Genomic DNA, 27,877 nt, shown 5'->3' with positions numbered 1-27,877 from the left:
TAGGTGTTACAAAACGCCAAAATCAATGGCGCATACTAGACTCTTGTCCTGATTGAAATGTACCAGCATGAAATCCCAGCATTATACGTACAAGACGTGAACCAGTTTGAACTGCACCAAGAGAAGGTATCCAGCCACAGAGCGCAAAAACACAGCTGGAATTCTATCGCCGTGTGGAACAGGAAACTGAAATTTCGGTAATTTCCTTCTCTGACAACCCTGTCAAAAGTTCAGATGCCACCCAATGGACTATTGTGCTTTCGGAATTCTCAAGCTGTACCTGTCCCATCGTCTTCAGCCTTTAAAAGCTTATAAAGAGAAGTGGAATGCAGTACCCATGGTCTGCTGCAACGCAGTCCCGTGCACTGGAAACTCCGATGCCGGGCAACAGTCAGTAGAAATAGCCTGCAGATCGAACACAACCGGTGGTGGAAACACAGTATTTGCGAAATTGCTTGATGCCAATATTCATTAAGTACCGTAAAGCCTGGATTATAATCTAATAATAATAATAATAATAAGTTGATAAGATATTTACGTTTTTTATCAAATAAAGAACATTGAAATGTGTATTCTTTATAGTACCTGTTTCTTTATTGCACCAACATAAGCGTGTATGTGTACATTTTGTTCTGTATAATTGTGCAGGTTGTTACACTATACTTAATCTTAGCCTGTTTAACAAAAGTATTTTAGAAGGTAACCAAAAAGTTCTTGCCGTTCTAGAGCAGTGATAATCAAAGAACAATATCGTGAGTAGTACGTACCATTAGGTTTCGAAGTAATCTCCGTCAGCGTCCAACACCTTTTTCCAGCGTTCCTACAGCTGTACAATGTAATGCGCCGCTATTCTTAATCTACGCCGTCGCATTACATATATGGAGGTGTGGTGATAAGCTTTCCGGTCTGTAACATATGATCTAAATTTAAAGAATGAAAACTTTTTTCGAATCGATATATATATATATATATATATATATATGAATAAGCAAGCCATTAAAATAGAATTTTATTAGTGCTTCACGAAGTACAGTCTTAAAATATTGTTATACAACGCAGATACATTTAATATAATTGCTCAAGTACTTGGAAGGAAAATATATTCCAGCAGGTAAATCTAGAAATAAAGAAATTCTATTTTTGTGGAGAAGGAAGAAATATTAAAATGACGTACTAACCTCAGGTTTAGATCGGGAGAGACTTTTCTCTCTCTTCCCTATGTCATACCACTGACTTAAAATGATCGTATTACTGCATAAAATTTTAGAGTTAAATAATTTCAAAATTCCATGTTCATAACCAAAATTGTTTAGATCCTATTAATCACGTATTTACATATACCGTAAATTCAAATTCTAAGGATGATTATTAATATTTATGCTCTCTAAGACGATATTAATTACAATTTAGATCAAATCTTGATGCTGTATTAATGATGGTAATACTTCTATGTATGAAAGTATGACTGTAGAATGAAAGTTAATATCTATGTAAGTGGTATACGTTGTGTTTTCCTTTAATCGGAGTTTATTGTCTACGATGGAACTAATCAACCTGCCAGGAATGAAGAATGTTATTTTAATTAATGTAATGAAAAATGTGAGTGAAATAGAAAATACAAGATAATGATGATAATACGAATAATTGAAATAAAGTAAGTAATATGAAGAATATTTTATGATAAATGATTAATGTATTAGTTATTCTGTTGGCAGAGATGGAAATTGGTTCTACATACGATACAGTAATGGCAATATTTTCGAAGTATGGAATGCGTAGGTATTGGTGACACGAGGAATGGAATTGAAGAAACATTTAACAATATCATTATCCTCAACATTGTAAAACGTAATGTTCTGGCGAACGAGAGCATAAGATATTCAAGGTGAGATGAAGTATAATAATAATCCGAAACGTTAATTCGGAATCTACGGAAATGCAACCTAACTTGTTAATAATAAAATGTTCCAGCAGATGCTATGTGATAAACGTTTTCTTGTAGAATACTTGTCTAGCGCAATTTATGATAAAAGTTTTAACCAAGTTTCCTGTTTATTCATTTCTTTGTTTTGAAACTAATGTACTATAAAAATCTTGAACTAACATTTAAGGCTATGTCTGTGTGTATGGATTATGTTTAACGCATATCCTGAAGTCCAAATTTCAGCTTATGAAGTACAGTTTAAATGTTGATCTTTAGTTTAAATTTAGAACCTGGCAATCTTCTAATGATATTTTCCGTCAACATAAGGAGGTGGCGACTCTTATGAATACCGGGCCGATATAAGTTTTATTATAAAATTAAGCATCCAAGCCAGAAACTTTCGCCATATTAAGCATTGTTAAAGTTTAGAAATTTCTATATAGGATTGATGGTCAATGGAGGTTGGTTACAACAATACCCTGGTAATAAAACTCGGCGGTCGTGGATGCAAAGCAGTCCGTGAGTGTGTTCCGTCTGCCTCATTTGCGAAGGATCTCCCACGGAGGTGATTGTCGAGAAAATGAAACACTTGGTAATTTGTTGCCTCAAGGTCTGGTGAATATAGTGCATGACACAGTATCTCGCAGACAAGTTGCTGAAGCGTCTCCCTGGTCCTCTTTGCCACATGTGGCTTGACATTGTTGTGCAGGAACAGCTTACCCTTACGATTCACCAATGCCGGCTCCTTCTGCCGCAATGCACGTGCACCCTTTGCAACTGCTAAGAGTATAGGTCAGGAATGATGGTCTGATCAGGTGGAAGGAGCTCGTAATGGACCACTTGCCGACAATTCCACCATACAGAGAGCATAACCTTTTGTGGGTGCAGAGGTGGTCTTGAGTGAGGAACAAGATCTCGTGGCAACAACCAATGTTTGGTACGCTTGGGAGTGTCATAGAGAACCCACTTTTTGTCACCAGTGAGCAAGCGATCAAAGATAAGTGTGTTCAGGTGCCGAGTGAGCAAGGACAAACAGACTGTTACTCTTTGTTCCTTGCTGGCTGCCGACAATGTAGGTACCCATTTGCTTAACTTGTATGACTCCCTTGTCCCATACAGGTGCAATCTTACTGTTTCAGCAGAAACATGAAACCTTTCTACAAGTTTATCACACGTTACACCACTGTCCTCGTCAATAGCTGCTTTCAGGGCCTCATCATCAAACACATGTAGTCGTCAACTGCTATTTTCATCCGAAAGGCTCCCATCTCCCGATGGAATTTCTGGAACCAATGTCTCGCGGTGCGTTCGTTCACGGCCTTTTCCTCAAATGCCTGTCATATGCGGCGACTTGATGCGGGAGCTGACAGACCCACTTTAAAGTCAAACAATAAACATACGGGAAGAAGCTTCTTCGATACTGGGCGAGCTATGACTGTTGTATGTGCGCAACGTGTCTGTATTACTGAAGGTCGATGGTCAAACTAACTCACGATTGTTGGGCAGTACGTTCGTCATTTCGTTTCGTCTCTGTGAACGCACGATTAATGGGGCATCAAAAACGGTAAGAACTTTTTAGATTACCTCCTAAATCTTCACCAAATTTTGATGCTATTCCAATATTTAACACAAGTATTATCAGGGATATTTGCCAGTAGTATTTATTTTTTTTCTGACAATTACTGTTGTTATTTTTCCATTGTTCATATAGTTTATTGATGTTCTTATTATTTGCAGGGACTAAAAGAAATGCTCTCAGCAATAAATAAATAAATAAAATTAAGTGCAGTGCTGATCTTCAATTATTGAATCAGTTTGTCTTTGGGCAAAGTTTTAATACCCATCCATCTGTTGAATTTGACTTAATTATTCTGAATATTGTCACTTCCTGAAACAATAAATTGGAAAGCTAAGCGAAACATGCTGTCATCTACTGGCAGATGATCCTTTTGTATATTAACCTTAGTACAAACGTGTAAACAGCACGTCACATTCATTAAGATTTTCTTATATGTTGGTTATTTATTTATTATAGGCATTGTACTTACCAGGAGACAATGACATCGGTGGGGAAGGAGCTGATCATCTTACAAAGCAAAAAGTGCAAAGGTTTTTCCGTACGTTTTCTCAGGGTGATGTGTTCCGTGTTAAACATTTAGATCTCATTAAGGTTCGTAAACGTTCTTTGACTTATTTAAATGTAATTTCGTGTGAAAGAAATAAAATGTTATTTGTTTTGACGACGTAAATTAACTTCGTAAAATTTGAATCTCTAAATTCTATTCATTTAGCTGGCATATTCTGAGTACACAATACCTTGCATAATGCGACTAATTGGTTCTGCGTTATGCATAACTATTTTGTTGGAGGTCTGTTCAAAATGGGTTTAAATTGAACTTGTTCACCACAGTAATTTAGTAAATAAACAATAAAAAAATTGTTAGTTTTTAAAATTTGAATTGGCAACCTTATTGCCAATATGTCAATGTAGAACAATAAAAACTGCGTTAGAACAAAACCCACGTTGTTCTAAACCGCGTAATGTAAGGTATTCCTATCTAAAGATAGACATTAAAAGATAAGTCAAATCCAATGGATTTTTGAATCAAACTCCGGAGATAACAGAAATTCAGTGCAGTCTACGTTGGTAAATGCGATGAAGCTGGAAAAAACACACTAACAAAACTTCTTCATTTAAAACAAAAGAAGTCACAATGTAAAGATAACTAACTCTTTGACTTAAGGAACCTTCAGGTTTATCGCCGCAAAATCAAAACTTTTTCATTCGATTCTATCGTGTGCAGAGCCAATTCACATACACGGTTAACCGATATGTGAACAAGAAATTGAACAAAGGTATTGTAGCAGATTATAATAATGATATTCCTTTATAATTATTACAATTTGTTTCATAACCTCTTTTTTAAAATATAGATATTGATACTTCCAATCCTTAGGAATCCTTTTTCAACCATATTAAGCAGATTAGTTGGCGGGTCTCTTTAATTATTTTGCCTTTGAGTAGTTAGGTTGGTACAAAAACGACTGTCGTAGATTTGTATTGTTGTTAGTTTTGAAAATAGTGAACTTGGTACAATAGTTGCCTAACTTAATAGTTTTCAACCGTTGTGTCGCGAAATTTTGAAGTTTAAAAAAAATCACGAGGCATTTTTAAGAATTAGTTAAAATCAGTTGTGAGACAGTGTACCAGTCAACGCCTCCAGTGGCACCAACAATGCTCAGTACTACATACAGTCACTACTTTATAGAAGACGCTATTATATTAATAATAATGAAAAATCAATCAAGTGTGTCGCGATGTTGTGGGTATCGTCAGTCAAAAAAGAGTGGAACCACTGTTCTAAGCATCAGTATTTTCAAAATAAGATGCACAACCTTAAAGTTTTTCATGTAATTAATTTCTGAAATTTCTTTACAACAGATTATTTTCGTATGTAATACAACGAAAGTCTAAAAATGTATGCTTCATTTTATTTTTGTTCTAGAAATATTTTCTTTTTCTGGGTATAATAAACAGTCATATGTTTCTAATTTAACAATACAACGGTATTGAGAACAAATTAAGTTTTTAATTAAAGGAAGAGAAACATAAATACTATGTCCGTGACAAAAAGAGGAAAGCAACTATAATTCATTCAGTTATTTACACAAACCGGTTACGGCTAATTTATAAGATGAAAAGTCGGTTGGGAGTTACATTCTGATATAGAAGTATCAAGCTTTTTTTGCTGGATAATGTGTAACAAAGCAAAACTGAATAAAATTAAATTACAGCTAGTACGTAAATTGGTGTGAAAAACAATATGAGAGTGAAAGGACAAAAGAAATTGTAGAAGTATGAAGTATAAGAAAATGGAAAGGGGGGCGGAAGTGGAGAGTTTTCAGTATAATAATATGATACCTATAAGCACCGACCGTTTTTTTATTATTTATTTATTTGTTTATTGTTTGACCTATAATGCTGAGTAATAAGAGAATTAATAAAATTTCAGCTGATCATCGAGTTTTATTTGAAGGTCGATATGGAGATGAAAGCAAAAAGGATACCGTGAAATTTAATACAATTTGTTATTAATATATAAAAATTTCCATGAGTAGTTCAAAGGACTTCATCAGGGGTAAAAGTTTCCGGTGCTTCTAGCGTTAATGTTCAGTCGATTAGCAGCTAATCTGTAACAAACCCCCAAACCATGCGTACCAGAAACGGACATTCTAACTATTCAGTTACTGGGGATGTCAATGGGAAGAATTTATTTCTGTCCGTTGCCTCGTGGTAAAATAAATGGCTATGGAGTTTACAGCAGAACACTTTTGATTAAAGTTAGAACTGTTATATTTGTAAATAAAAACAAAATTAATAATAATAATGATAATGTGTTAATAAGGGTTGTATCTGATGTAGTTCAGTTCTATAAACATTTATTTTAAATTAAATAAACACTAACCTTGTATCCCGAAAGAATGTTTCTACTTCGTATCATTTCGACCTAAGTAACCACTACTTGACCAAATACTTATATTATTATTAATTATATTATTTTAAGAAGACCATATCTAGGGTCTTAATCTTTTCCTGCTGTTCCTTTTCTTGAATTTTCATGCCCAAGGGGAACATTCTTGAAACTAAAATAAAATAAATGGATGAAAACTCAAGACAAGAAATAGCGGCAAAAGAGAAGTTTCTTAGGAAGATCCCAGAGGGTCAAAATGATGTAAAGAAATAATATTCTTTCGGGATAAAAAGTTTGTGTGTATTTAGTTTATTAATATGTGTCCTATAGTGCCCATTAGCAAGCATTTATTCTTGTTGATTAAAGTTAGAAATGCTGTATTACTTTGATCATAAAAACAAAGATTAATAATAATAATATGTTAATAAAGGTTATTCCCGATGTAGTTCAATCTCACAAACAGCGTTCATTTTTGTGATACATAAATTTAGTAATTGTTCAAAGATAGATAAAAGTGAAAGAAATACACGACTGGATCCGGATTCGAACTGGGTCTCCGTCTTCACGTGTCGATGTCTTAGCCACTACTCAGTCTGCTGCGTAAACAATTATACATTCTTCCACTCTTGATGTCGGAGCCACTCAACCCACATGGACTGTACTACAACTCCGGTTGTTGTTGGACAGCTTACTGCCTACCTTACAGAACACTACTGCCGGTTGAATTTATATTGTACTTGACTGGGTAGCGTAGACGTTAACTTACGTGCAAGATTGAACACAGACCCGGGCTAGAATATAGGTCCAGTGGTGCGTTTCCTCAACTTATCAAATTTAATTGTTCAGAGAACTAGAAATCTTAACAAAAGGCGTAGTGAATAAAGAAGTTATTTTACACGACTTAATATAACACAATAACTAACTTGTATTATCCCGTAATAAAATTTACCAGGTGAAATTGATATTTTCTCTTCGTCTGCCACTTGAACTGTGAAAACAGACATCAATGAAGTCACCTTTGTATTAGTACTCTTCTCACCACACATAACATGAGTTATTGTATTCAAGAAGTATTTTGCCAAGCAAACCTGTTCTTACTACCCACATATACACACATTTTTTAAAGCTCAAACAGGAATACCGGTAATTCATGTCACAGTGCAGTGTTAGGAAAGTACTGTTAAGGAAATGAGTTCTTCGACACCTGCTTTTATCATTTTACTTTATTAAATATTATGGCATAATACTTGTTAGTTGTTGTGTTATGTTAAGAAGAATGTAGTACACGCTTTCTAAACTACATTTTAAGCGAAACTAGTTATTTTTGTGTACTACGGGCACGCCGAGTCCTTTCCTATGAAGACCGTAAACGTAACGGTGTAAACAAAAACAATACATTCTAGACCTGTTAATTCCATTCCTTGATAAAATCTAAAAATCATAGAAAGGACTTGTGCGTTGTTCGATAGTGTCATTCAAAAAGAAATCATCTGCTTCAGTACATCTAATCCAACATCACTATTATCACTCATAAAGGGCATAATGGTTACAATCACTCACGACGAGGACTGGACAAAGAAATGGGCATAATAGAAGACAAGAAGTTGAGTGTTGCTAGGAAGAAAGAGTTAGCAAACAGTTAATAGAAGTTGAAGAAAGAATGTTAATAATTTTGAGAGATAAATTACGAGATAGATAGATGCTGCGATTGATTTTTTTATAGATGAAATTATATGAGGTGAATCACTGAAACACTGGAACAAGTTTTATAGATGGAATTAGATGAGGTGAATCATTGAGACACTGGAACAAACTTGCAGCAAAGGGAAAAAGAAAAGTAGGTGTAAAGAAATTCATTGTGACTAACACAAGTGAGAATCTTGAGAGTGTAGAAATTGTCGGTTTTGGAGTTTGATGTTGGGGTAAAGATATAATCTGTTGTTGATTTCTGTCTGTGTGGGTGTTTTAAGTTGGTTTCGTAGACAGTATAGTGGAGTATTTTATGCATTTTAGTTATTGTTGGGTTTTAGAACAAATAATCTATTATAGTATTTGTTCTGAAATAGTAGTGTCTAAATAAATTATGGTTCTATGAGAAGTGTAGAAAGTTTTAGTCACGTGGAAACTAAGCACCTTAGATTATAAAATAAAAAGCAACGGAGTACTTACACTAAGTTATTTCTGTTATAATTAACAACTCTGATAAGTTAGCATTAGAGCCAGTTGTGTGTCATACATACTGTTACTCCTAACAAGTGAGACGTCATTTTCGGAATGTATTTCAATACTTATATTTGTGTCGTGTTTCGTGTTCGTTTCGTGTCATAAATGTCTTGGAATCTCTGGATCTTTAGAGTCTTTTTCATTGAGGGACCAGGAACAAATGACAAAAGGCAATGTCAAGAGAGTGGGCCACACAAGAATACTAAACTTTGGCAAAAATCAGTTATCAGAATCGATAAATGAACTGGGGCATTGTCGTAATAGGTACAATAATTCCCAGAGACATATTTCTGTAGTGGAGTAATACTTTAGTATTCTGATAGATAGTTTCTCCAGTTAGAATAAATTCGTAGTGCATAAAGCTTACATATAGAAACATAATCAACATAACTGCTGATTAAACCAAACGGGACTTTTTCGGCCTGAGAAAAGATGCTGTCTTTTGCTGTGACCGGATCTGTTGTCTGTGGGTTATATTACATAGCCATGTTGGTTCATTGTAATAATGTTAGTAAGCTCAGTGGGAACAGCAGGAAAAGAATCACTAAAGTTGCCCTGGAATGGTTTTCCTTTTTCTGAATGAGAAGTCAATGTGCGAGTTTTGCCGGTCTCAACCGAATCCGAAAATCTTTCTGTAAAATTTAGTGATTTGAGCCAATGGAAATACTTGTCGTGTGCAATTTCTCAAACGTCAGGCCTAGAGACCTAGTAGGCCAGCATAGAAGACTATACTGAGCAACAGCACGTTGAATTGCCCTGGAGGTATGAGGACGTGCGTTATCCTGTTGGAGAATAGGATCTATACAGTTTTCTAAAATGTCAATAGTCCGATAATCTTTTTTTTTTTTTTTTTTTTTTGTACTTCGTGATTATTCGGAAAATAAATAGTTACATTATTAATATATTTCAGATTGTTGTTAAATTCGTTTAACTGGTAAAATTAATTCCAAATTATTAGTAGTGCAAAATTCTAAGGATATTTCTAAAGTTTCAGTGTAAATAATTTGATTTGTGTATATTTTAGGTGAACAAATTAATTCAGACGATACCAAACCCTCCTTCAAATTCATCGTTGAGAATACCTTCTTCGTGGGAGAATAATAGAACTCGTATAGCGGTTTCACATATACCTCTTTTATTTCTGCCAAATACATTTGTTGAAAAAGTAAGTCTTGCAACAATTTATTTACTTATGTATAACAAAATTCAGACACAGCGATAATTGCTTTTATAGGGTTTGTCAAACGCAAGAAGTAAATCGATTAGATTAGCTTTTCTCAAACTGTAGATTTTAGGGTCTGCCTTTGTGTTCCTCTTAGATTCAACATTATTAAAAAAAAAAAAATAAATAAATAAATAAATAAAAATAAGTGAATTGCATACCTTTAGCATACACTATAGTTGAGAAACTCAAACAGTTATAGATAATAAACGCTGAATCAAAAGTCTGGGGCCTTGGGACAACTCCGTTATGGGAAAGACGAAAAACTGAAGAAAGAAAAAAAAGTTATTGAAAAATAGTTTTCAATCTAAAATGGTGGAATTTTCCCAGTCTAATCAGCCGTTCGGGCTCCACACTGGTCAGGTGTCCTGTATTAAATAAAAAAGCTACGTTCAAACGGAACGTAAGGACACGCGAAACTGATACGGGGAGCGTGCACATTGTTGTGTAAGAGAATGTGGAATACTCAACGATTCTATTGTTGGTGTGATGAAGGCCCAGAACAGCCTGCTGAACTGACAACTTGCTTTATCACTTATAGAGTGCTTTATCAGTGTTGAGTCCAAATGGCTGGTACGATTGGAAAAATTCCACCATTTTGGGTTGAAAACCATCCATTTCCGACATCTTTCCTCTCCATATTTTCGTATAGTGGCTTATGGCCCCGGGGTTTTGATACACCATGTATAGTTTAATAGGGTAAAAATTATACATGTTCTAATAGTTTATATAGATGTATTAATATAAAAAATCGTGACAGGCTTCAATTATTTAAAAAGAATGCAGTTTCTTCTATTAATATCAACATAGAATTACCTAATACTATTTTAAAAATATAAGTATACTGGTATAGTGTTGTATGCTCAAAACATAAAAAGCAATAAATTTGCTTTCGAAAAGGACAAGAATAAGGTAATCCGTAGAACATTCTGTCTAATATAAGAAGTCTTCACTTGAAAAAGTTCGTGAAACGCTGAATAGATAGTGAGACAAAATTAAAACTATTAGAAGTTTGTTTGTATTGTGATGATAGTCAATAAGCTGGGAGCGTATGTTATCTACAGTAACGCACTTAGCTTGAAATTTCTGAATTGTAATAATTCTGTGTATAAGTTTATTAAAAGTATCAAGATCGTATAACTGACTTTGGTTATTAAGGTTCAAAGAATTTAAAGTATAAGTATTCATTAATAAAGTACTTTAATAACGTAATATAAGCAATACTGGTGTCCCAATTTCATAGTACAATGAAGTAATTCCACTGTGGTTATACGAAAAATAAAATATACGATACGTAGTATGTTAGAGTATTCATTTTATACGCCACGACGTATATATATATAAAATTTATATACCTACCGTATGCTTCTTTTAATGAGATCACTACAATTTCGATATCTCTTGCAGCTTCCTGGTGTCTTCTACGGAGAACATCCACTTTGAGTGTTTAAATCAAATAGATGTCACATGGTACTTTTACTATTATTTAACGGGCACAACGTTTCAAAGCTATTGCATACTTTATTAAAACTCATATTGTCTCATGAAAATATATTCGAAAGCCGTTAAGAATAATATTGAGTAACTAGCGTATACCCCTATATGTTACCGCGGACAATATCTTTAATTTCTTCCTCTACCTTTCCTTTCATTCCTTTTCGTCTTCGGTATTGAATGGAAGTAAATGACAAACATATTTTAATAATTATAATTTAATAATAATAAAAGAAAAACTTCCATTCTTAGAGTTCACATTTGCGAAATTCTGTCCTAGGATGCAAGAAGAACTTTTATATACAAATTTTCCAAGTTCTACATCTGATAGTGAGCGAACGTCAAAAATAATTCAAGTCTTCCGCACCTCTTCCTTCAGGAGTCATATTTCGCAAAATTCCATCATATCTCTAGTTTAGGGTGCAAGGAGAATATTTAAACAAAATTTCAAGGTTCTTCGATGGTTTCGGAAATCAGAGAACGGAAAGTTAATCTAAGCTCCCCATCCCCTTTAGGATATGCGATTCCTGAAACTTTATCGTATTTACATACTACGGTGTTAGGAGAATATTTATACAAAATGTTTAGGATTCTACGTCTTACAGTTTCGCAGATTTGGCGAATGGAAAATAATCATTCAGGGCCCCCTGTTCCCCCTTAGTTCCTGAAATCTCGTCTTATTTACAGCCTAGAATGCAAGGAATATATATATATATTCAAAGTTCTATATAACCTTATTGGAGTTTTTCGGAAATCTTGCGAACTCCAATAAACAACTATAAGCCCTCTATCCTCTCGTAGGATAAGCAATTCCATAAACCTCGCCTTATTTGCAGTGTAGGGTGTAAGAACAACATTTATACAAAATTTCAAGGTTCTACATGTAATAGTTTTGGAGATCTGGCGAATGGAATAATAATAATAATAATAATAATAATAATAATAATAATAATAATAATAATAATAATAATAATAATATAATGCTGCTGCTGCTACTACTACTACTACTACTAATAATAATAATAATAATAATAATAATAATAATAATAATAATAATAACTCCCCATCCTTCTTCAGGATAAACAATTACCAAAACCTTATTTTATTTGCAGTCTGGGTGCAAGGAGAATATTTATACAAAATTTCAAAGTTATACGTCTAATAATTTGCAAAACTCCGTCTTATTTACAGCCTAGGGTGTAAGGGGAATATTTCCACAAAATTTCAAGGCTCTATGAAAAGTAGTTTCGGAGATCTATTGAGGGGTAATTAATGAGTCAGTCAGTGAGAGAGAACTTTTTTGTGTAGATAGACAAATATTTTCCTCCATACGATATAGGAAATGTAAGCGTAAACACGAAATCATGATAATTATTTTGGAGTTACATAGCTTAACTCTAGAAATTACAAGGTAAACCTTTGAGGCTAATAACCACCATGTTTCATACGTAGCTACCGTGACTAAAGTGAAAGACTGCTAAGTTTCTTGAATTCTCACAATTCTTTTATTCGTTCCTTCCCGTATACTTCTTTCAACTTGCGTGATTTTTAAAAAAATATTTCTTTTAACTTTTTTATCTTTTAGTCCGTAATCGTAACTAAGTAAGCCTGGGAGGTTCAAATGAAAAGTCAATGCTTTTTCTTCAAATTCCTTGTCGTTATAATTTTAGGTAGCCAATAAATGGCAGTAACGGGCAAATGATTTCATTTTTATTTTATAACTATTCTGTTACAAGAAATTCCAGTTATTTGTTAATAAATTATTACTTAGTATACTGTACTCTTTTTGACGAAAATTGTACAGTATCTTTCAATCCAGTCTTACATTCTGAGTGAAGATTAGGTTACGTGCGACAACTATTTTACGGACTTCGAACTTTGTAAAACCTATTGAAGAATGGGCTTTCTCGAATCGATCAATCCTCGGATAAATCGGTGTAACATTATTGGCCAACATAAAAATACAAAATTGGCTATGGAATTCCGCTGTGATTCACAGTAGTCCAAGACGTATCTCCAACAAACAGGATGTAGAGAAACTTAGATGGTGTCACATGTGATTCGAGAATGCAGCAACAAAAGTGTGATACTTGCAGAAAAGATGTCTGCAAAGAACATAGCAAGATGAATAGAATTTGTATTCACTGTTAACAGAACTGAAAAGTTCTTTTGTAAGTGATTCTCGTAAGCCTTATCTAAACCAAATATGCCAAACGAATGTAAATCGCAAAAACACAATAGAGTATTTTCTGTAATTTGTATCGAACTAAGTTTTTTTTTTAGAAACAGTAGAAGTGATAAAAAATAAGATATATGAAGAATGCGTCTAGCAATAGAGGAACACTGTTATCATTCAATACATTTCGAATTTCTCTGCAGTGCCCCCCCCCCCCCCTAAAAAAAGAATTTTCAGTGAATTGTTCATATTACGTTTCTCTAAACGTTATATATTAAGAACTTGTAGTTAATCAGAAATATTAATGTAATATTCCTAATACAACGGATTAGTATAGCCATTCAATGGGGGAATGTGTCAGCTATTCTAGGAACTTTGCCAACCGGCAGAGAGTTACAAGAGATCTTCCTTTTGTAGGCGGTTTATGAACTCATATTATGCTATGCGAATTTGTAATAAAATACTATGATGGGAATTGTTAAAACAAATTAAAATTTTTTATTAACATTATTTTATATGGTATATATATTGATAAAGACTCTTTCTACAATTAAAAGTATAGCTTATCAAAAAGAGGTTTAAACACTATTTTTAACACTAGTAAACAACAATATAGTTCGTAGCAAGCATATACACAGATATATATATAATAAAATAGAAACATCTCCCTGTAGGTAGTAGAGTACATCACATCTCAGAGGTTCACCTTGTTATGATTCGTTATAAAATTATGTTGTCATTTCTAGAATTAATGATATAATTCCAGTTTTTATCCAGGAGTTCAGTAAAACTTAGTTCCAGTTTCTAGTCCTAATATAGTATACAGAAGTATTCATAAGTATTGTTTTCGATTTGAGAGGAAGTCTTGTGGGATAACTGAATCTTATTAATGATTGTTCGCGTGAAGATAAATGTTTAAATAATCCCGATACTACAATATTTTAATCTTGAAGTCCCTCACACTCAAAGGTGACGTCCTCCGTAGAAGATACCAACAACCTGTAAGAGATATCGAAAGTTAAGAGCTGTAAGAGGTGTGGGGATCTAATTAAAAGAAAAGTACACAAATATTTATTTTCTTATTTATGTATAAGATACGTACATAAAACAACGTCAGCGAAATACACTATGAAAATTTCGATTATCTGTTGTTTGTATTTAGACAATAGAACAAAAGGAAGTAGAAAGGCGAGAGAAAATTATATTGCCATCAATTATCTGATTTCTTTCGTTATTCAATTGTTATTAATTTTTCCCGTCTTTCACTTCTCAGCAATACAACAGAAACATTTTTTTTCTTTTCTTAAAAATCAGAAGAATGAAAGAATAAAATATAAAAATAATCTTCCCATTTTTAACTAAAATTGTGTAAAAGTAACAATTACTATGAGAGTTTCGTAAACCTTCTTCAAACCGTAGTAGTAAAGCAATGTGACAGCTGGGACAATCCTAAACAACCAAATTGCATTAGGAGTGTGAATTTCTCTATACTTTAACCCGCCATCTCCACTTTCATTACAGAGAGCCGAGGTGGCTCAGTGGTAGAGCGTTCACCTCTGGTACATGTGACCCTTGGTTCGATCCCAGCTCGTTCCAAGTGAACTTTGTGGTAGACAAACACCGTATGCGTGGGTTTTCTCAGGGCTCTCCCACTTTCTTCATTCCACCCTTTCATTCATTTCTCGTCATCACTGTCTCCTTTAGCCTATCTGGCATATCCGTGGGACGTAAAACTTAGATTTCGTTTCATTTTCACTTTCATTACTATTTTGACTGCATTCAATATTCGCGTCGTTTGTATACACTTATAATTTGTTTAAGTTTGTGAATATGGTGTTGCTTTTACTTCTTTTATACATTGGAACAAATCTAGTTTCGCACACCAAAATATTGTTATACTATTCAAGATATATAATTATTACAGGTAATATCGAAAGTCCATCCACACGTTATATTCTCAGCACACGAACATAAATCGCTTCACTTGCACGTGGATTCTTTAACTGGATCTGAAAAGTTTGTGGAAACAATGTCGCCGAAGAATGGTGTACCTGGAATGTGGACCTGGCATTTGAATAACCACTCTCTTCATGAAGTAATGGTTCCTACGTGTTCCTATCGCATGGGGATGCCAAACATGGGATATGGCGCCGCCGTGTTTGGTAAGCCGTAGCTGGAATTTGTATATCACTTTATAAGTTTGTAAGCCGTAAATTACTTTTTTCTTCAAGTTTTACTATATTTTTTGTTGTTTCTTGTTAATCGGCTTGAGCATAATCCTGTTATAGAAACCTTATGGATCAATTTATCGATAAAGAACATTCGTACAAATAATCTTGATTATCTATTTACATTGTTTGTTTTGTGTATTTATTTGTGGTGCTTTATAAAAAATGCGGGTAGGATGTCGAGGATATCGTTTTGTGTATTAAATGACTGTTAAAACACGTGATTTTATTATCTGTTGGTTGCTGGTTTGGATCGTGGCATCCCTTCTCACCACCGAGACTGTATAAGATATGGACCTATAACTTAACATGGGATCCGAACCTCATCAACTCCCATCAGGAAAGCCATATAGCAAAATATGATATATGTATGTGTATGTAAGCTTTTAAAAAAAGAAAGCTACATAACCCGTGTATAGACAATTAATCTATACTCAGTCTTACACATGTGTATATTTTTATTTGTCTATATTGTTATTTATGAGATTTCTAATCACTAGATAAATCATTATGGATTAAAAAAAAAAAAGAAAAAAAAAACAGAAAACATCTCTAGAGGTTGCTTTTCATGTCATTGAATAGTATGAAAGTGTGGAGATTTTACAAATCGTCTAAAATCACGAACAGTGTGTGTCTTTAACCGAAGAATCCCTGCAACAATTCTTTTCTCAAAACTCGCAAGTTTATCAACAGGTCAGTTTTCAGGTTTTAATTTCAGAATACTTGCACCTGAAGAGTAAGATGTTTTCATAACATGATTCGAACTTCATGTGAACGACTTCATATGTTGAGAAAGGTCACAGTATAAGTGACCGAAACTGTTAAGGAAAATTCTTTGAGACGTAGTAAACAAGGTAGACCCATACGACAACTTTACTAGTATTGAAAATGCGTCAGCTAGTTTCTTTAAATATAAAAAGGATTACAAAGATGTTCTTGAGATAAAAGTATGTTTGTAATAGTAAAAATACCTATTTTTACTATTATCATGCTTCATCAAGTATGCCACGAATTCGATATTCAAATGTATATGCACCTCTTCACTTCAATATTAGGTATATTTAAAATTATGATGCAGACACTGTATATGCCTCGTTTCTATTTCGGAGCTTTTTTTCCCTATTCTTTTGGTATCGAAAAATGTTTTTTTTTCTTCGTTCTTTGTTTTTAACGTACCATTCGTATATTATAATAATTGATTGGAATGTGAGTTCTATCCTGGGATCGAACTCTGATTGTGCACGCAAATATTCAGCTATTAAAAGCTCAGAAAATTGAATTTTATGTAATTCAATACGAAATTCGTGTAGTACTCATCGTAATTTATTAAACACTGGACATAAATTACATTGCCAAGGAGTAAAAGTCTCTATTTGAATGATTTTTATTATTATATGACTATTCCCACCATGATTTTGTATTGTTATTTTTATAATCTTAAATATTAATGTAAATTCTACTTTCTTTTCAGATGATGATGTACTGAAATATTCAATTTTTTGGCTACCTTCCCGATTTTATCACTTGTATCTATACGCTGGTCTTGTTTTTAGTTTGCTGATTGTCCTGCCGTGTGTTATTTGTTGTCAAATATGTCGACACTGGAATAGAAGCACACGAACGACTCGAGTTGTATGATTTACTACGGAGTTGATACAGAACACCTTTAATATACCAAAGAAGGAAGCTTCGAGAAATCAAAGTTTTATTTGATAACTTGTATGTGTAAATAATTTATATAATGTTTTATTGTGTGGTTGATCCATACACCGAGGTAGCTGATACTTAAATATAGGTATGGTGTCTTTTTAGTACTTATTTTAACTTCGTGTAAACATAGAGGAGCATGTTATTTTATTAAGAACATAATTTGTGTTATATTGAAACAAATATGTATGTCTTAGAAGTGTGTAGCTCCTGATCAAACAAAGTATTCTACAGTCTGTAGAAGAAAAAAATTAACCTTTGATCATTAACCATTTTTGTTACTTCATTATTTCACATCATACGTCGCAACGACATTATTCGTTTGATTACATTTGAATTCGGACTTAACCTTCCGTCGATTGCAATCATACGATGAAGTAGTGATTATATTCTTGTTAGTAGCAAGGCAAACAGTTCCCCTTGACGGACAAGCGTTTTATTGATATAAGAACATAGGCTGTCGTGGTTAAATAATTAACGCTATCAACTTCGGTTTGGGAGACTGAGTTGGATTGGATTCTTAGCGCTATACTATATGTAATACGATTCCCACTTTAAACAGAAAATCATTATTTTAGTTTCGTGCTATACTTAAAAAAAAGTGATTCAGTGGTAGAGTGGTGCGGAGGGTTCCTGGTTCAATTCCTCGCCATGTAAGTTTGTGTTCATTTCTCAAGGTTCCCACACATTCGCATTCCACTGATTCTTTCATAATCATTTCCTTTCATTAATCATTCACCTCTTTTAGCCTGTTTCATTTCAGTTTCAAAACAAAGAGTCCTTTCATTTCCAAGTGACCATGCTTTTTTTTGTGCTATGCGTGTGTCCCCAGGTTTGATCACCGGAAAGGATGCTATGTTTTGGATAAAAACTCGAGAGGGGTTTGGAACCTACTTTGAACAGTAAGTACGGTCTCATGTACTATAATGTAGATACGGGATTAAAACCCCGACCAATCAAACCATCCAACAAGAGAAGAGACTTTTGCTTTATTGATTGTAAACCCAGAAGTGTTCTTTCAACATATATTTTATCTGTGTGTTTAACAGTGTAATGAGAATCAAACTGATATATATATTTAAATGAAAATTAGATAGATCTATTTTTGTCTTCAAATCTCCCATATACTGAATAAACACGAAGCAATTTAAATGCATACTTTCATTTAGTCGATCGGTATCGTTGTGCTTTCAGACATGCATACAACACGATTCGTGAACATGATTCTTTACATGTTGTTTCAAGAATTTGAGTAAGATGGTACTAACCAGCCAAAGTGATTCAACACACTTTATGTTTACTCATCTGACTGCAGATACATGTCAAGTCGACGAATACGTGCAATACGTATGAATATAAAGTTTTGGTAGCGTGTTGGGCATAGTCATGATACGTTGCCTTGAGACGCTGATCTGCGAAAAACCGCGTCTCGCAATCTGTGACCGTTTTCGTTCTATGGCGATGAACGTTGAAACCAGAAATGATTAATTTGGACCACTTCCGGTTTGAATAGAGAATTAACGAAGGAGATAGAACCTATTCTTGTGATACTGAGTCGATTACAAAATAATAATAATCTCGATATCTCTTACCATTTTTGCTCTGATACTTGTCGACAGACGGACGGACAAAGCCGTTCTATAAGACTTCCGACATGTATGCGTAGCATAGTTGAAAGTCTGAAAAAAGAGTAAAATATCCTTTGTGGATTTTGTCAGGACAAATAAGTTATGCCATATTGTCACGCTAGTAATGAAACATTTATATATATGGAATATGGACAAAATCTCCTGAGTCGTTTTTGAGAGATCGTCTGAATAGATTGTGGATTTCCCAGAGAAATGACTTATACTACAGTATAGGGTTATTAATAAAATATTGATGTATGAACATAAAATCGTAAGAACCGCTTTCTAGGAAATTTCATTTATTAATTTTCTTCTTTCAGTAAACTACCCTTATTTTTGGTAATAGGAAGAAAATTCGAAAAACCGCACTGGAGAATTTTATAATAACCTTAAGTTCAAAATTTGGTGCGAATACATTGAACAGTATGATCATAGGCGAATGTAGATACATTGGCAGGGACGAACGAACAATCAAAAATAACTTTTTGAGGGAGGGGGAGAGCATGTAAGAGCCACGAAATATGTAAATCTGTTGAAATCTCTAATTCGATTTTTTTTTTTTCGCCATCATCATCTCCCCAATTGTCGATCAGAAGTAAAAATACATTGTTAAGTAACAGGATTATATCTATTGTTGTTTGTGTCGTCTTACGTTTTGTTCAGATTGCAAAGGAGAAATTAAACCAAGAAGTAGTATTAACGCATCTATCGAGTGAAAGTTGTTCAATTTATATTCAGAAGATAGGAAAGAATAAAATTCCGAATTTTGTATTCCTAATTTATAATGATCAGTATGGGTCTGAAGTAAGGACGATTGCTGTAAATATTAATTTGAAGAATACTGTAGTACATTAAACTTTTGTATATATATATTTACGCTCCTCAAAAGAAATCTTCCGCTTCTGCCTCATATTTACACCCGGCTAACTGACCACACCAATACGTGTTGAATGCGTTCGGCAACTTAGAAATTATGTAGAAAGATGAGTAAACATGAAGAATTTACTATCTATGTACGTTGGTTACATTACATTAATTCCACATTTTGTAGCAGTCACAAAATAGTTTAGAGTGCAACCATAAAAGAATAGATGGATTTGAATCAATGCCATAGTCACGTGATGCTAAATCCTGATTCAAAGAACTTTGACAATAACAGCGGTAATGTCCGGTTACAGATTTTTATTTTAATCAAATACTTTAGCTCTCTCTGTTACGAGGTTATCTGTGTGGATATCAGTATACAGTTCTAGCAATCCCATTCACCATGTTCAGTTCAATAATAATAATAATAATAATAATAATAATAATAATAATAATAATAATAATAATAATAATAATAATAATAATAATAATAATACACTTGTTCTTTTAGTTACGTACTAAATTTCGTTAAAACAAAACAGTGGCAATTCACGTACCAACAGAAGAACGTGGACCAGCAACAATAGCCAATGATTAGCCTTTTCTTGAGGTCCAGTTTTCCTTAAAAGTTTCCTTAAAGACTTATCAGTATCATTCTAAGTTTTTCACCTTTTTCTAAAAGGGCGCGGTGCCTCAGTAGTAGAGCGCTCACCTACGATCGTATGCCATGTGAGTTTGTGGTGAATAACATCGTGTCCGTCGGTTTTCTCGGGTGTGCTCTATTCCCTTCTGTTTTCTCTTCTGTCAGAGTTGCATTCATCATTCATTTTATTTATCCAACAGGGCATGACTGAAACGTGGTTTTATTTTAACTCAACTCACTTTTAAAATAAGGTTAGAAACAAATAAACGTGTATCTTGATTCATTTCGTTTTTTTAAAAAAAAATTAAATGAAATCTTTCAGTTTTACGTCCTACGTTATGCCGGTTAGGCTAAAGGAGATGGTGATGATGAGAAATGGTGGAATGAAGAAAGTGAGAGGAAGCGGGAGAACCCCGAAAAGACCCACGAGCACCGTGTTTGTTCACCACAAAGTCCACACGGCATGAGCTGGGATCGAACCAGGAACCCCAAGCACCGGAGGTAAACGCTCTACCATTGAGCCACCGCGCTCCCCTTCATTTCGTTTAATTGAATACAATTTCATCATAGAGAAGTTATATTAGTAGTGTTCTGGATGCTAACGAAGGCGTCAGTGATGAAAGACAAACTGAAATCTCAGTATGGCCTAAGTGAATTCTGGACTGCGCCGTTACAAGTTGTATGTATGTATTTCAATATGTGCAGTGTGCAATATGACTATAAGTGGTTTCACTTGCTAAGGCCAGTATTGTTAACTGGATATTTTCTTATAGACAAATATTTTCTTTCCTGTTGTTCGTACGACAAATGTACGTATATAACTTTGATCAGGCTTACGTGCAAAATTGTAAAGATGATACTGGTAGCCGGATACTATTAAATTAAATACTATTGTAAAAAGTCTTCCTACTGTACTTATATCTTCCATATATTCTTAACACCTGAAGTAAAATGTATATTTATCGTATATATATGAAAACAAATTTTAATAATATTGTGGTAGTATAGAGATGGGGAAGGTGTTATATTTCAGATTTTTTTAAATCAGAGTTCAAATACTAAAATTTGCTATTTTGTAAAACATTTTTCATAACTCTGAGCTTTGTTAAATGAGTGCTATTTATTTATTTTTATTGGCGAGTCGACTCTAAATCATAAAATAATATAAACGTGCTCACTTGTATTCCAAAGATCCAGGGCCCATTATCGTAGCGGTGCGTTATGATTACAGTATTCTCAAATTTACCTAAGTTATAAGAGGGTAATGTGAGAAAATTCAGTGGGCGCATTTCCATCTCATTTTTTTCCCGAAACATATGTTTGTCGATAACATTAGATCGATCTGATCTAGATTAATTTCTAATGTATAATTAATTTAAAAGAAAATTAAAATAAATTTAAAAGAGAACATGACCAGGCAAAGAGATAACCATATTTTGTTCCCAAATTTATAATTCGTTTGCTTCCATAAGTTGGTGGCAAATTCACGTTCAAATTTGTAGTGATTTTGCACTTACTCCTATAGAATGTTCACAATTGATGGGAATTTCATTTCTCTTTTTCTCAGACGTTTGTTATATCGTTTTACAATTTAATATTTTGTATTCAGGTGAAAGTGTCCCATTATTTTTTCATCGGAACAGTATGTGTTAAGGGGCAGTTAAGTTTATTGAGAACAAATACAAATAATTAAGATATTGTATAGAGATTAGCTAAAACTCACTTACAATGTACTATAGGAATCCTAAAAGTATTTGTGTATTCCTAGTATAATTTTGGCAGCCAATCCTGTTTGTGGTGTTTTGTGTGTGAAAAACATTTGTGAATCCGAAGCTCTTCTTTACTGATTAGCCCAAAGGCAACAGGACTGGTTGCCGAAATTAAACTAAGAATGTAAAAGTTATAGGATTCCCAGGGCAGGGGAGTGTTAGCTAATCTTAACAAAAGCTGTCAGATAGTATATGTATTAATGTATAAACATATTTATTACATGTAAATTTTCCCTGCCTTTTGATAAACAACTATTTTTCTTTGAGGTAGACTAACTCTTTATTATAATGTATTTACCTTAAGATACAAGATAAATACATTATTTTAAAATATGTATCGTGTGGCATCTTACCAGCAAATAACTCATTATTATTTATTCTTCCATTTAAATAAAACAGTTTTGTGGATCAATATAGAAAGTAAAGTTTTCTAAATAATATAAGAGATGTATGATTTCATTACTGTAAAAACTTCTGTTAAGCACCGTATGTTTCGCTTGAAAAAAATAGGGCACATATGATAAGGAAACGAAAAGTATTACGAATGACTTCATCACTTCCGTAAAGCCATATTGTCTTGCCAACCTAACATGGCATCTAAAGAATGAGTTACAGGAATCTTTCCAACGTTTTCTTATGAATAGTGACAAATATACTGTTGAAGGAAGCTTCTTTGACAAAGAAGTCATTATTGTATTGTATACTACTTTTGTAAAATAGACCTATTTTAAAAACTTTTTTTTTTTTTTTTTAAGAAAAAAATATAACCAAATTAATGTACATTACTGAATGGGTCATTTAACTGAATCACTGCTAAGGTATATTCTCTGTTTCGATAATTTTCTGTAAAGTACAAAGTGAAACAAATGTATCGTCCTTGTACCTTGAGTTTTGTCATATATTATAATTAATTTAACAACTAATTGTTTCTATATTGGTTTTGTATATTGTGCACTGTGTATTATGTAAGAATTAATATTAATTATTATTACATACTGATTATATTGTTTATTTTAGAGTTGTTGAGGCAAATGTGATATTGTTGATAAACTTATATGTAATTTGTGAAATTTTAAATTGACGGTAGTTATGATTATTCAGACCAAGAGAAGATAATAATGAACGGATTGTGTTCTTAATCAGTGATTAATCTGAAAGAGGAGGGGGAATCATGGTATTGCCTTCCTTGTGAATTCTTCCCTCTATTCCTGAGTTATGAAATATCCCAACCCTGGAAAAGTTTTTTCTGAATAACCTTTTCTCTAGACTCCTCTTTATTAGTATTTATATATACTAATAAAGTAAAAGTATGTAATATGTATATATATATATAAGAACTTCGAGTATTGCTTAGTTTTATCTTTAGAATTGATAAACTAACATTGTGTTGTTAGTATTAATATTAAACTACAAAAGTAAAGCTAAATAAGAGGCAGCATTAAATGCAGACAGAAATAACTTTAGACTGGATTAACGAAACGTGTAGATTTGAATAAGTTTTAGATTCAAACTATTTATTTTTGTTACACATGTACAAGCGAAATATTCATTCAAAAATTCAGATGTTAGCGTAAGTGATGCTACTGTGCAACCGTCCGACGAATATATAAAGTCTTTTAAAGGAAATTAAGAAATTTAGTTCATAATAGCTGGTTAATCATGCAAAATTAGTAAATAAATTAGTAAATTAGTAAAATAATAAATTAGTAAATAAACAAAACTGCACATTTATTAGAATGAGGTATAAACTTGTATATAACGCACGTAATTTTTCTTTCTTTTTTCTCTTTCCTCTCTTAATTGGTGCAAAAAAAATTAAATAAATAAACAAAATAAAATAAATACGCGTATATATCTATGTCGCCAAGCGTTTAAACTCCTGTATTGGTCCAACTGTAGTGGGAAGTCATTTTAATAAAATCAGGTTAAGTAAATAATTGCTGTAACATGGAGCAACATTATAAACTAAGAATACGCATAGTTTCATTTCGTCAATTTGACAACATATTTAAAATTCGTGATAGATCCTCAGTCATATTGGAAAATGGTTCTATGTAACCTTATAGAACCCTGTAGAATATCAAACGTACAAAAAGTTTGAGAGACTAAACCGAAAGTTCATAGAATTTCACACAAAAGTATTCTTTATTATTAGAATTTTCATCGACCACACACTAAATAGGAATAATTATATGGGGTTCTGACTAGAAACTGTATCTATGAAAAAGCAGTGTTAAAATTAAACCTGTCTAATATGAATTGGCTGTATACCACATTGTCATTTGTAGTACCGATATTTTCAAGACAACGTGCTTATTAACTTCCGATCAGCTACTGTGTGTGTCTTGTAGTAGCTTCAGAATGTCTATCCTGTGTGATAGTACTCCTCTGTGGATTCTACTTATTAATATCGCACATGAGTTCTGTCGAGTGCATAATGGGTGGTAACAGACTAAAAGAAATATGGTGTCTTTTGCGTGCACCGACTTCAGTAAAGACTATGTTCATGCTTGTGCGTTGTGTGGCTATCTTGTCACGTTGTAGGATTTGTATTTTATGTAGCAGTATCCACTTGGATGACGAGGTATATTGAGGTAACGTGACTCATAATGAGGAAAGTTGGAGAAAAGCAAAAAAAAAAAAAAAAAAAAAAAAAAAAAAAAAAGTTCATTAAACATAATTAGTTGGAATGTTTCTTTTGAAACTTCGAGCAAAAATCTCGTAAAGTGCATGAATACAGGCTTACAAAAAACTTGAACATCAAATTGTGGTGTCAGTATAACCACCAGGTGCTGTTAATAAGCACTTACCTTTGAGCGAAAAGAGTTGTAACTGGGCCTCTTAACTTCAAGCTGAGAAAGAAATGCTTTCTCATTTCCATTCATCAGCCCATCTTATTACGCTAAGGTAAGCCTCCTGTGTTACTAGCAAATGATACATTTTAAACGTCGTATGTTGAGAAAGAACTTTAATTGTTCACTATCGACAATCTTACTGCTTTTAAATCCGAAGAAGTAGCACATACTGTGTACTGACCTCACAGTAAGAAAACTGTTGATGCGTTGTTTTGGGTCTCACTTATAAGTCGAGTCATCAAAATGACATTATTTCAAAGCAGGTTTTTATGATGATGGCGATAATTTCCGTTTCTTATACCCTTGAAACCTATATATTAAGTTACTGTTCAGTTGGCAGTATACATAATTACAGGATACACGTAAAGTATGCGGCGATAAAGTCATGTAGAGAAAGTAGTGAACTAAATGAACTGCATTCTGTTTTTCGAAATACAGTTCCCTTGGTAGCTTTCATAATTGATACGAGCTAGTAACTATGATATGACCGTTAGTGAGAAACAATGCAAGATACAAATATACAGCAGTTTCCGTCATATTAAGCAGGGTACACCCATTTTTAATGTCATAATGTGAAATGAAAGCTGAATTAAAATGCATGTAACTCTGTATCTGTTGTTACGGAAGAGGATGCCTGTGAAGATAATAATGCCTCCTTAAATAAACATTGTTAACAATGAGGATAACCGTAATATTAATGCCAATAGAAATGAATGTAAATTATTATTATTATTATTATTATTATTATTATTATTATACTACTACTACTACTACTACTACTACTACTACTACTACTACTACTACTACTACTACTACTACTACTACTACTACTACTACTACTACTACTACTACTACTACTACTACTACTACTACTACTACTACTACTACTACTACTACTACTACTACTACTACTACTACTACTACTACTACTACTACTACTACTACTACTACTACTACTACTACTACTACTACTACTACTACTACTACTACTACTACTACTACTACTACTACTACTACTACTACTACTACTACTACTACTACTACTACTACTACTACTACTACTACTACTACTACTACTACTACTACTACTACTACTACTACTACTACTACTACTACTACTACAACAACAACAACAACAACAACAACAACAACAACGACAAGAAGGCGCGGCGGCTCAGTGAGAGAGCGTTCACCTCCGGTGCTTGGGGTCCCTAGTTCGATCCTAGCTCGCGCCGTGTGGACTTTGTGGTGGACAAACACCGTGTTCGTGTGTTTTCTCGGGATTCTCCCGTCTCCTTTAGCCTAACCAGCATAACTGTGGGACGTAAAACTTAAAGATTTCATTTCACAACAAATAATAATAATAATAAAACTTCGTTGAATTAGTGATACTACAGTTATTTTTTAATTATTTCCTGTACTTACGCATTCATAGTTACGTTCTTGTACTTATATTATTGTACTTAAATATATGTTTATTTGTGCTCAAATTGTAATTGTACTTACGGATAAATTACTGTTTATTATTGTACCATTATTAGTGCTATTAGGCATTACTTTAGTAATGAAAAACAGCTGTCAAAAAGCGCTAATCATTATAAGACTCCTGTCAGCAATGTACAAGTACTTGACGAGTGGTTTTGTAAGAGTTTTCCGACAAAAATCTTTAGTGAAGATAATCAGCTTTCATTTCAGTCTCTATAAAACGTTTTGTATGCTCAATATGGCAGCCAACTCAACCATATAACTTCTCAAGACCACTATGTTAGTAGGTGCATATCGTAAAACATTTGTAAAAAGTTTGTTCAACCACACTACATTCCTTTCATTGACGATTTAAATCATTAATGCATATGTAAACAAGGACTGAAAGAACTGAAAGGATATGCACACTGAGAACTCGAAACATTTGGTACACCAAGTGCCACGCAGTTTGGATTTAAAGTTACTTCTAGCGTGATAAATATCGATAATTTTCAGAGACTTTTAACAGCCCCTACAGTTGCCAATGCAGGCAAACATCTGGATCGCACCATTAACTTTTTTTTCTGCTATAATGTGATGGCTGTCTGTCAGAAAATTTATGTGAAAGATTGGAAATGACATTTTAATTATTTCTAGTTGACAATATTACTCAAGATAGAAATCAGAAATACAGATGCGGTCATAAACAGATTTTCAGGAGCTGCATGAATAGTATGCTAATCTGTTGTGAGGGTATACTGTTATTAAAACAAATTTATAGGAGGCCACCCAGTAGAACTTTTCACTTTATCTTCCTGCGTAGGAATTAGTTAAATTTGTTCAAGAGAAAATTGCAGAGTATAATAAGTATACTATTAGCGTTAGCATTGATTGGATAGGAATAAAATTCCTTTTTTCCATAATTGAACGAAGAGCAAAATAAATAAATAAATAATGTCTTTATATGTAGACAGACATTTGTTATATTTACGGGTTAATGTGAAAACTAACTGGTGTAATTTAGATTTTCGTGGTGGTTGATTGTTATTTCTAGGTTTCTCCTTGTGATTTTTATGCAGTACCAACACTAGTTATTTAGATATAATGTGTGTGTTCCAAGTTTTGAGTGTCTATCATAGACCTAAAAATAGTTGTTATTTATCACAGGGTATGAAGACGTACACCTAACCAATATATTGTATGGGCAG

General features: G+C 33.3%; 1 protein-coding gene across 4 annotated transcripts in view; it reads left to right on the top strand.

Moving 5' to 3' along the window:
* The window catches only part of Mppe (Metallophosphoesterase), a 36,284-nt gene extending 15,411 nt beyond the window's left edge, over window positions 1-20,873 (top strand). For 3 of the 4 annotated variants that reach the window (XM_081770260.1, XM_081770266.1, XM_081770274.1), the window contains exons 4-7: window positions 3,960-4,094; window positions 9,644-9,784; window positions 15,436-15,673; window positions 17,211-20,873. In XM_081770260.1, coding sequence (XP_081626386.1) covers window positions 3,960-4,094; window positions 9,644-9,784; window positions 15,436-15,673; window positions 17,211-17,377 — 681 coding nt within the window. In that variant the 3' untranslated portion in view covers window positions 17,378-20,873. The remainder of the gene's footprint in view (window positions 1-3,959; window positions 4,095-9,643; window positions 9,785-15,435; window positions 15,674-17,210) is intronic. The other variant, XM_081770283.1, reaches the window with a different exon arrangement.
* Window positions 20,874-27,877: the final 7,004 nt, after the last annotated feature.

Source organism: Thermobia domestica, chromosome 1 (assembly GCF_964235325.1).
Source record: "Thermobia domestica chromosome 1, izTheDome1.hap1.1, whole genome shotgun sequence".
NCBI classification, from domain to species: Eukaryota; Metazoa; Arthropoda; class Insecta; order Zygentoma; family Lepismatidae; genus Thermobia; species Thermobia domestica.
The sequence above is the reverse complement of the archived record's forward strand: the minus strand, read 5'-3'. Positions and strand labels throughout refer to the sequence as shown.